General features: G+C 33.6%; 2 protein-coding genes across 2 annotated transcripts in view; one reads left to right on the top strand and one right to left on the bottom strand.

Annotated features, from left to right (window-relative positions):
- The window catches only part of LOC107715579 (antigen peptide transporter 1-like), a 13,355-nt gene extending 8,154 nt beyond the window's left edge, over positions 1–5,201 (bottom strand). The window contains 7 exon segments of the mRNA XM_016521725.1: positions 291–488; positions 1,807–2,012; positions 2,137–2,267; positions 2,711–2,825; positions 3,770–3,959; positions 4,059–4,393; positions 4,976–5,201. Of these exon segments, the coding sequence (XP_016377211.1) occupies positions 291–488; positions 1,807–2,012; positions 2,137–2,267; positions 2,711–2,825; positions 3,770–3,959; positions 4,059–4,385 (1,167 nt within the window). The 5' untranslated portion in view covers positions 4,386–4,393; positions 4,976–5,201.
- Positions 5,202–6,684: 1,483 nt separating this feature from the next.
- LOC107715573 (neurogenic locus notch homolog protein 3-like) overlaps positions 6,685–11,217 on the top strand; it is a 9,415-nt gene continuing 4,882 nt past the window's right edge. The window contains exons 1-4 of the mRNA XM_016521716.1: positions 6,685–6,742; positions 6,903–6,975; positions 7,807–8,139; positions 9,057–9,283. Coding sequence (XP_016377202.1) covers positions 6,685–6,742; positions 6,903–6,975; positions 7,807–8,139; positions 9,057–9,283 — 691 coding nt within the window. The remainder of the gene's footprint in view (positions 6,743–6,902; positions 6,976–7,806; positions 8,140–9,056; positions 9,284–11,217) is intronic.

The raw sequence follows: 11,217 nt of genomic DNA, 5'->3' as shown, positions 1-11,217 counted from the left end.
TGTTGTAAACTAGTTGTGTACTTAAAGTTTACTACTGTTATACTTAAAAGTATACTTTTATATATTAGAAAGTGGGCCAATTTAGTCCCAAGGAGTATTGAAATAGTACACTTACAAGTATACTACTAGTACACTGATATTTGTATACTTACTACATAAAGTATACTTAAAAATATACTTGAACTTTACTTAAGTATACTTACTAAAATAAACTTGAAGTATACTACTTTTTGGTAAGGGATGGCATGGTGGGCCAAATCAAAGGTTGTCAGTATACCAAAATCACTTACACTATTGGTCCAAGTTGAGGCAGCGTAAGCAGCGGCTTCCACTTTGTTCAGGGCATACGTGTCCTCTAAGCACTTCCTGTACCTCTCTGTCTCTCCGTCCTCATTTGCAAAGCTCCTCACTGTCTTCATGGAAGAGAAGGTTTCCGTGGCAACATCATTGGCCTTGGCGAGAGATTCTTGCACTTGTTTAGAAAGTTTCTGTGGGAAAAAAACATTATCACACATCAACACAAATGCTCTCGATGGACTCGATGAGCTAAAGAAAACCACCAGCAAATTGGAAGGTGTCACTGGAAACTTCAGCATACCAAACATAAAATAATTTTAATGCACATTCTCTGTGCTGACTTTTTGAGCATGCTTTATTTCCACAGACATCTTGAGGAAAGCCACTACAAACAAAACCACAGTTTTTTCATGTACTGGTCAATTTTGAGATTCTGGGCTGATTTACTTCCATAATATGTCTTCTTTCAGACTAGTGGAAAGAAAACATCCAAAATAAATGCATTTTTTTATTATGCATTATCTATTTGCATCTGCCGGTTTCAATTACAATACATATCTTTAAAGGACATTTTCTCAAAATGAGTTTTTTCGTCACACACTGAATCAGTTTCAGCCGCTTCAGAATCATTTGCACACACTAAACTTTACAGTTTTATTCCTATCTATATTCTGATGGTTTTTACAGAGGGTTGTTTTATACAAATAAAACAAGAATTTTGAACCCGGCTTTATCCAATGTTCATATGTTTGTTCTTGAAATATATGTAAATTAAGGCATATTTAATTACATGATGTTGCTTTTGCACATCTAAACATAACATTTCAGAAAACTTGTAATACAAAACAATTGTCTTATACTGTGATTAATCAACTGAGGAAATATGGTGATACTTATTAGTTAATGGCCCGGTTTCACAGACGGGGCTTAGCTTAAGCCAGGACTAGGCCATAGTTCAATTAGGATTTTAAAGTAATTTTTATAAACATGCCTTAGAAAAAAATATTACTGGTGTTTATCTTGAGACAAAACAAGGGCACTGACATATTTCAAGATCAATCAGTGCACGTTTCTTTCAGTTGAAACAGCTCAGACTTACACTTTAGTCGGGGACTAGGCTTAAGCCTAGAAACGTCTCAGGTTACTTGAGTAACCATGGTTCCCTGAGTAGGGAACGAGACACTGCGTCCTCTAGGGGTCGCTATGGCCTAGAGGACGCAGTTCGAAGTTCACTTGAAAGGGAACGTCTCAGGTTACTTATGTAACCATGGTTCCCTGAGTAGGGAACGAGACGAAGTTCCCTTGAAAGGGAACCAGGGGAAAATGTTTTTTAATTTATATAATTAATTAATATATATATATATATAGAACCCGATTAACCACATTTTGATTTAAATAACATTACAAGTGCACTATAAATGTGAAAAAATACAATGCAACATGCTCCTTTTAAGATATTAGCCTACAATCTAATGTATGATATTAATATAAGATTAATATCAATCTTACCTGGTAAAACTGGCCAGAAAATTCTGGGATAATCCAGATGATGGGGAGGCCGAGTACGGTGAAGAAGGTCAGCGTGCGGGAGAGCAGCACCATGGAGCCCAACAGGAAGACGACACGCATGAAGTACCACATGAGCAGACTCAGCTTCTCACTCAGAGACTCACTCATGGTGTTGGTGTCGGTGGTGATGCGAGATACAATGTCCCCTGAACAGGAAACCGGTAACAGTGACAGGATGCATTAAAACAATCAAAGACAGCAACAGTTATATGATAAAAGACACCGCTGTTAAAAAAGAACAGCACTAGTGGAATATGTTTGCAGTTTTACCTGTGGAAGATTTATCGAAGAACCCAATATCCTGCTTCAGCACAGACTGGAAGACGAGTCCTTGGATGGACGTGTGTATTCGGCTCATGGTGATGTTGTAGATGAGGTCACACACAAACTCACACACAGCGCTGCAGAAAACATTTATGCATTTATTTTTTAATGCAAGCTGTTTACTGTTACAGTAATATTTTGAAATATTATTACAATTAAAAAGTAATGTTTTCTACTTGAATATATTTTAAAATCTAATGTATTTTCAGCATCATTACTCCAGTCTTCAGTGTCACGTGATCCTTCAGAAATAATTCTAATATGCTGATTTGCTGCTCAAGAAACATTTCTGATTATCATAAATGCTGAAAACAGCTTAATATTTTTGTGCAAACTGTGATACATTTTTTCAGGATTCTTTCATGAATAGAAAGTTCAAAAGAAAATGGTTATTTGAAACTTTATAAATGTAACATTATAAATGTCTTTACAGTCACTTTTGATCATATTAATGTGTCTCTGCTTTGCAGTGACCTAAACGTTTGAACAGTAGTGTAAAAGATTGTCTTTTTGGTCTTACCTCATAATGGTCATCAGTGTCATGACAGTGATGGCGTGGTTAAAAGCCTCGGGTTCATCTTCATTCATGATCCAGTCAGTCATTTTCCCGGTGTAATGAGGAATCGCCATTTCACCTGCGGGACAATATGCATGGAGTTTATGATCAGTGACCCATATTATACTTTATTCATTAAAACATTAAAAATGTCTTATCTCTATAGAGAATAATCAATAGGTCCAATATAGTTGCTGAAAAGTACATATTTACTCTGTTTGCAAACTTGGCATGATTTTGTGTACTCAACAATTATCAGAGCAAACCTGACCAAAGTGAAAGTAAAAGTAACATTCGACGAACTTGAACTTTCTTTCATTTGTCAGACTATAGTTTTAAATGACACTGTAGGCTAGATTTCAAAGTAATTATTTACAGATCATAAAGCCATAACAGATATGTCATGTGATTTTTTTTAAATGGATGATCCAGAACCAGTTATATTAATTTAAATCAACAACTATTTTATACAATATTTTCTCATATTTATTTTGTAAAAAACAAAACAAAACAAAAAAAACAGAAAATGCCCATTATGTATTGTCTAGGCAAAGGCCTCAAGGGTCCGTGAAAAAAGTAAGAGAAAACCTACAACAATAATTTTAAAAAAAAACTGTTAAAAATTCAAATGAAACTCCATAAATAAACCATTTTTATTTAAATAAATAGATAAAATTATTGAAATGTAATAATATACATTTGATTTTAATAAATAAATAATACATCTAACTGTATTATAGTAATAGAAAGTAAATATTTGCCAAATAATATTTTAGACATATTTATAATATGAATTTTTTACTATATAAATTGGGTCTTAATATATATAGCTGCCTTTTTAATTTTAGGATTGGGGTCATTTGCACAAGGATGATCATATGTTAGGGTCCATGGCATCTAAAAGACTGGAATCGCCTGCTCTAGGTTATTGCTATTTTTTGCAGAATGGTCAAACCAGACTTTGACTCATAACATTAAACAGAAAATGTGCATTTATATGTATGACCCAACACATATTTTTACCTAATGAAGAAATAACCACAAAGAAAAAGACGGCTGCAAAACGTCCACTGAAAGGCTTCATGTATCCCAGCAGCCTTTGCAGCGAAGCCTTCTGCTCTGTTTTCTCCTTTTTGGCCGTCGGGAGGAGAGTGGGAACATGTCGTTTCCACAGCAACAGAGACAAAGCCAACACCGCATAACCCTGCAGGAGCTGAAATATAATCGGATTTTAATGCGCACATACACCTGACATTTAAAATACTCTTCCAGGTGTCTGTACACCATTTAAAGGTGTTAAAACCCATCTTACCCCTTGACAGGTGTGCCAACCCCACACCAGCTCCACTATAGGCCTGTCACAAGCCCAGAGGAAGGAGATATACACTGGATAGACAAGACCATGAACTACAGCTGTCTGCACCCCCTCGAATCCTCTCATCCACGCTGGGCTGCCAGGGTTGGTGAAGGAGACGAAGAGGAGGAGACATGTTCGGAGCAGTCCACCGGCCCACAGCATGATGAAGGTGTTGTTGATGAAGGACGGGGAGAGCTGGATGGCACCAATGAACATCACGGCACTCACGTCCACACACACTGCCAACAGGGCGAACAGAGGAACGGCCATCTTATCCTTCATCTCCAGCACTGCCAATGAGAAAACAGCATTTACAACAAATATCTGAATGAAATCACAGAACTTTGCAATTAGTGTAAAAAAAAGTGTTTATGTAAAACAATGGTACTTTTTTTGTTGTTAGTGGTTTCGATTAAGTAAATCAGTTTCACTTTCACTTAAAATGTATTTTAATATTAGGTTTGATGAGTTTTTGCTTACTTAACAGTCCATTTTATATCAAAGTAATAGTAAAAGTTGTGAATTGTTTGGGACTGTACAGGATTGAATAAGCTTAAAGATTTTCCAGCACTGCATGTAGACAATATGCCATTGAAAAAAAGAAAGCAAACAATACGTACCTTGTTAGAAGATACTACTGAAAATCTGCTTTGAAATGTAAGAATTTAATGTTTTCAATGTCGTCGTCACGTTTATTTAATACATTATAGCTTAAAAATAGTAAATAAACAAGAGGAATGATAGTGTTGCTCGTGTACCCTGCACACAAGGTTCAAATCTGAAACCGAAAGTATGAACTGCAAGGAAAATCCCATCTGAGCATAACTCATGAATATTAATTACGTAACGTGACGGTGGCGATGTAGTCCTACCTCATTGGTTGGCAGGCAGACGTTGGTAGGCAACTAGCCAATCAAGAAGGACTTATCTTATACATATAAATAATAACGTTGAATGTGTGTAAAAATGCCGCACAGGACGCGTTCTTACGTCGTCTTTCGATGTTTTAAATAGGCGTCTTTGACCGCTGCGACTCGTCTCGCTGTTTTGTAAGGGCCCTTGCGTCAAGAGTGCCGCGTTTTAAGACGCAGCGTTAAGTTAAAAATAGTTCAGCATTTATGAACGCGTCTCCAGTGTCTTCACTGTTCTCTTCACATACGTTGCGCAGCGCGTTGCGTGAACGAGCCTAATGTTACCAAGTAACGTCAGTGTAACTTAATTAATATTCATATAAATATGTATTGTAGCCTGCCTCTCTGCTCATAAAGGCTGGATGCAGATAACAAATAATACACAGTAAATTTGCCTTTTAGAACTGGTATCCCTGAATTTTTAAGGGGACCACAATAAGTGTAAGTATTCACTTTGTCCACCACATTTTTACACTGATTAAAAATATCTAAACACACAATCAGACCATCCTGGTCAGTTTTGTGGCAAACTAAGTTTATATATACTATATACACACACACACACACACACACACATATATATATATATATATATATATATATATATATATACACACACACACACACACATATATATACACACACACACACACATATATATATATATATATATATATATATACACACACACACACATATATATATATATATATATATATATTGCAATATTACAGAAATACGTCTTTGTCCCTCTGTGTCTTGCTTGCATAACTCAAGAATTCACATAAAAGTAATAAAATAAATAAAAATCTATTTGAATATATTTAAAAGTTCTAATAGAACAGAAATCATTCTAATATGCTGATTTGCTGCTCTAGAAGCATTTCTTACTACTATCAATGTTTAAAACAGCTGTACAAAAAAAAAGTAGTTTTGTAAAAGTAGTAAGTTCAGAAGAACAGCGTTTATAAAATATAAAATAGAAATATTTTTTAACATTAAAAATGTCTTTATTGTCCATTTTTATCAACTTGATGTGTCCTTGCTGAATAAAAGTATTAATTTCATTAAAAAATATCTTACTGACCCTTTTGAATAGTACTGTATATATCCATCTTCAATGGACAAACTGCTTAAAAAAGCAACAAAAATATACAAGACTTTTAGCAGACATATAAAAATGAGATATTATGTCTAGTTTGAACACAAGGAAGTGAAGGTTTTTTCTGTGGTATTGTTCAATTGTCCTGTCAAATTTCCTTCAACACAATTCGTGCAGTAAAATAATTCATAAACAGGTCAAACTCCTGCGATAATAACGACCTTTCAGATTCACACACACACACACACACACACACACACACTCGCTCCTATTCTTTTCCACACCGTGGCAGGAAGTCGTCCAGATATCCGCCGTGCTTCTGAAAAAGAATGAGGGACCAATTCGGGGACGGAGCTGTTGAGTGTGTAGACATGAACGTTCACACAGTATTACTGGACTGATACTGCTGCATCCATCTGAAGAAACCATCCAAGACTCCCTCAAGACATACAGTCTGCCTCAAATGAGAAGACGCCTGGTCTTGGTCTTGGTGATTCATACACAAGGGGGTCGTAGTGTTTTATCAATAGGAACTAGACTAACTCCAGACCCATCTGTGCGTTCAGACATGCACCTGACTGTGAGACTGTCCTTCATCTTATGGACTCTCTGCAGATCATCTCATGGTGAGTCCAATTCAGTTTCCTGTGGATAGAACTGATGGATGAATGAATAGATGGACACAGATGATTGCATGAGGATGTGATGATTGCTGGTGTTCTTACTACAGCTGCAAATGAGAGAGGAATAGTAGAGAATATTCACTGATTGTTTTTATAGCTTGAGGTGATCAGGAGTGCTCCACTTCTGACTGTCTGAGAGATGGATTCGACTGCCTCAAAGACAAAGGCACCTGCATGTAAGAAACCAATGTGACGCATGCTAATATCACAAAACAAACCAGGAGAAGTAACAGTAGTGGACGAAGTACACAAATCTAGTACTTGAGTAAAAATACAGATACCCTAATAAAATATTACTCTAGTATTAGTATTAGTACTCCTTTTCAATTTTACTTGAGTAAAAATACAAAATACTGATCGATAAATGTTTATTTTGTCATTTTAATTTATATACTTTTAGATATTTTTTAATCCTACTGCTCAAAATACTTGGGGAGGGAGGCCTATCATACACTATTAAAACATAAAATATATTTGTGAAAAAAAGAACCCGGTTTTCAAAATTGCGTGTAAACAATTGAAAAAAACTGTAAAAAATGTAATCGTTGCCCAGCACTTATATATATATATATATATTTCTCCAGTTCAAAATAACGAAGAACGACATGTTTAAGAAATGTAGTGGAGTAAAAAGTACGATATCATGCTTTGGAATGTAGTAAAAGTAAACGTTTTTTTTTTTATTATATAAAAATAGCCTACTACGATAAAGTACAGATAGATAGGCCTACTTGAGAAATGTACAATAAATACAATAACAAAGTAAAAATACTTAACTCTTGAGTAACTTCCCTGGAAAACTCTTTAAAGTATTATTTTTTGTCATAAATAATTGTAACCACAGTTATAATGCATCAAATTACATGTTGTTAAAGAGTATAAAGTAAAGTTGTTATAATTATTCATGAGAACCTACAACTGATTTACATATTAATTAATTGCAATGCAATACAAATATTTATCATTCATTGTATGCATGCTTAAAGTAAAATGTTTTGTTCTCTCAGTTTAGGGCATATTCAGTATTGCCGACATCACTATGACAACGGCCACTGCGACCAGGGCTGCAACACCGCCCCCTGTGGGTGGGACGGCTCGGACTGCCACAAAAAGCAGTACCCCATCTGGGCCAAAGGAAGCCTGATACTGCACACTAGAATCCCGTTCCAGAGGGGTCAGATCCAGAACAGCTCTCTGTTATGGCCCTTAAGCACTGTCCTGCAGACCAGCCTCAAACTCAGAGGGATGGCACCTCTCCAGCCCACCACAGACCTACTTACAATGGACACCCGACAGCTCGCTGAGCTGTATGCTCAAACACCATCCTATGACAGCAATGGGTTAGTGATACACTCATGTGTTTTCATTTAAAGAGGCCATATTCTACATTTCAAGCTTTAATTTAATTTAATTAAATTTTTATTTATAGTCCATGTTAATCAAGGGTTTATGCATCAGAAAATATAATATAAATAAACTATTACAAAAACATAAAAATATACCTATAATAATGTAAAAATAAATAATTTAAAGATGCCATATTTTACATTTCAAGCTCTTTTGTTTTGTTTTAATTTATTTTGTTATTTATAGTCCATGTTAATCAAGGGGTTATGCACTAAATATACTCATAATATAAATTAACTATAAAAACCCTAAGAATATACCTAAAAAATGTAATAAATAAATAAGTTTAAGTTTAAAAAGACCATATTCTACATTTCAAGCTTTTATTTTATTTTATGATTTTATAGTCTGTGTTAATCAAGGATTTATGCACCAAAAATATACTCATAATATTAAAAAAAACTATAAAACCCCTAAGCATATACCTAAAAATTATGTAAAATAAATAAAGAGTCCATATATCAGGCTTTTTTTTATTTAATTTAATTTTATAGTCCATGTTAATCAATGGGTTATGCACCAAAATATTCATAATATAAATAACCCATAAGGAAAAGGCTAAAAAAAATACATCTAAAAATAATAAAATGTTTCACAGCTATTTTCCACCCTCTCTCTGAGCTCTTGAATTAGGCTGTTATTGATATTATGCTTTTAGATTTGTTCATGTAAATGAACTTGGTTTTGATTGGCCAATCTGATTTAATACACTTTTGTTTGATTTTAAGGCCATTTTGTTTTACTTTTATATATGATTGTGACAGTATCTTCAGTAATGATATCATATCATACAGGTATTGTCTGTTTTCCAAATGTGTGCTGACTGCATGTGTATGTTTTTGCATTACAGGTCAGTGTTATTCCTGCAGCTGGATAACAGACCCTGCTCCCGGCTTCCCTCCACCTGTTTCCAGTATGCCATCGAGGCTGCACACTTCCTGCATGCCATCCTGGCACAGAATCACGCCTCGTTTCCCATGATCCCAGAGATCCAGGCGGCTGTGATCAGTGTACGTGGAGTCGATGAGGAAATAGGAGCCAGAGAGGAGGTGAAACTGCCAAAAGAGGAGCGCAACAGTATGCTGTCTTTGTACTTTACCAAAACATAAGCATACTATTCAGACACTTACAGAAGTACTTCATGCAAAATTTAAATTCGGTTATTATTTACTCACTATTATAATTTCCAACCAGTATGCCGTTTTTTTCCAGCAAAAAGTGTTATATTAGTATTTATTCATATTTATTTTGAATGACCTTTTATTTGAGGTTTTTTAGGTTTAAGTTTTTCATCTAATATTTATTTTATTTAAAGAGGCCAATGCTTTTATTTTATTTATTTAAACTAAATTTGAATAATATTTTAGTGTTTTTAAGTATTATTTATATACTATTATAATATTAGTAATATTTTGAATTAGCTTTTGTTTTATATTTTCAGTTTTCATTTCTATATAGCTTTAATTTATTTTTATTTCAATTTTAGTAATTTTATTACTTAAATTTATAAATTTCAGTTATTTGCTAAGATTATTTCCGTTAAGTTTTTCATCTGTGTTTTTAAGTATTATTTATATACTATTATAATATTAGTAATATTTTGAATTAGCTTTTGTTTTATATTTTCAGTTTTCATTTCTATATAGCTTTAATTTATTTTTATTTCAATTTTAGTAATTTTATTACTTAAATTTATAAATTTCAGTTATTTGCTAAGATAAAATTAATTCCGTTAAGTTTTTCATCTTTATATTTATTTTATTTAAATAGGCAATATTCTATATTTTAAGCTTTTATTTTACTTGTTTTATTTTACAATTAAATTTTTATAATTTAGTTATTTAACTATTATTCATATTTTATCATATTTATTCATATTTTGAATGAGCTTTTATTGTTTTATTTTCAGATTTCATTTTAATTTTAGTAATTTGTTAATAGTTTAGTGCTTTGCACATCTTTTTATCATGTTGTTCATCTCTCATTTTTTTCATAATTTTATTTTATTTCAGCTTTATTTCAATTACGGAAAACAATTTTCAAATAGTTTTTGTTTAAGTTTCAGTTTAAGTTAAAAACAATAATGCGGTCAAACAAAAATGCAGGAATATTTATTTTCATCATAACCATGACTATTTTACGGTGGCCGAGAAGTGCAGAGCAAATCACAATTCTGAAAACAAAATAACGAATTACAAACGCAAATGCAAGTTTAAAAAACAAAATAAAAATTCAGAAAGCACAACAACAATTCAGAAAACATTATAACAAGTCAGAAAACACAACGACAAATCCGAAAACAAATTTACAAGTCAGAAAACACAACGACAAATCAGACAAACCGGAAGAGGTAGGTATAGTTTGAGACAGCGCCATTGGTTAGGGATTACTCACCGCTGACTGGACGAGACATCTGTCAATCAACGTATACAGGAAAGAACCAGCCGAAGAACAGCAGAGGCATGGTAGAAAGTTCGGAGATGGTATTAAAGTAGCTCAGTTTAAATATATTGTATGAATTGCCCTTACTATGAAATAAAAAATACGGAGTGTATATTTACATTTAGTTAAAAGTGGCTGAAAGTCATCAGCTCCAGTGGCGCAGATGAATAAGCGCCTGTCGTTGGCTTATTGACGCGATCGACCCGGGTTTGATCCCACCTTTTGCCGAACTTTTTTTTCCTCCCTTTTCAAATCTCATATTAGCAATGGATTCTATTTACACTAAGTGAAAAAAGCAGTATTTTTAGCAATATGCTATTTACACATAGTGCAAATACCTATTTACACTATGTTAAAATAGCAGGATTTCTACTATCAAGTATACTACTTGTTGCAAATAGTGGCAATTATCTGCACTTCAGTATTGTAGTACATTATAAAACAGTATGCAATAATAACGTATTGAGTGTAAATTATAATTTTAATTTTAATTATTAAATGGATGCCACCTTATTGGTACAATAAAGCCCTCCCTACACCTACCCTAAACCTACCCGATACTTTATTTT

Source organism: Sinocyclocheilus rhinocerous, unplaced genomic scaffold (assembly GCF_001515625.1).
Source record: "Sinocyclocheilus rhinocerous isolate Xijiao unplaced genomic scaffold, SAMN03320098_v1.1 scaffold2165, whole genome shotgun sequence".
Classification (NCBI taxonomy): Eukaryota; Metazoa; Chordata; class Actinopteri; order Cypriniformes; family Cyprinidae; genus Sinocyclocheilus; species Sinocyclocheilus rhinocerous.
Note: the sequence above shows the minus strand (reverse complement) of the source record. Positions and strands in the feature narration are given on the sequence as shown.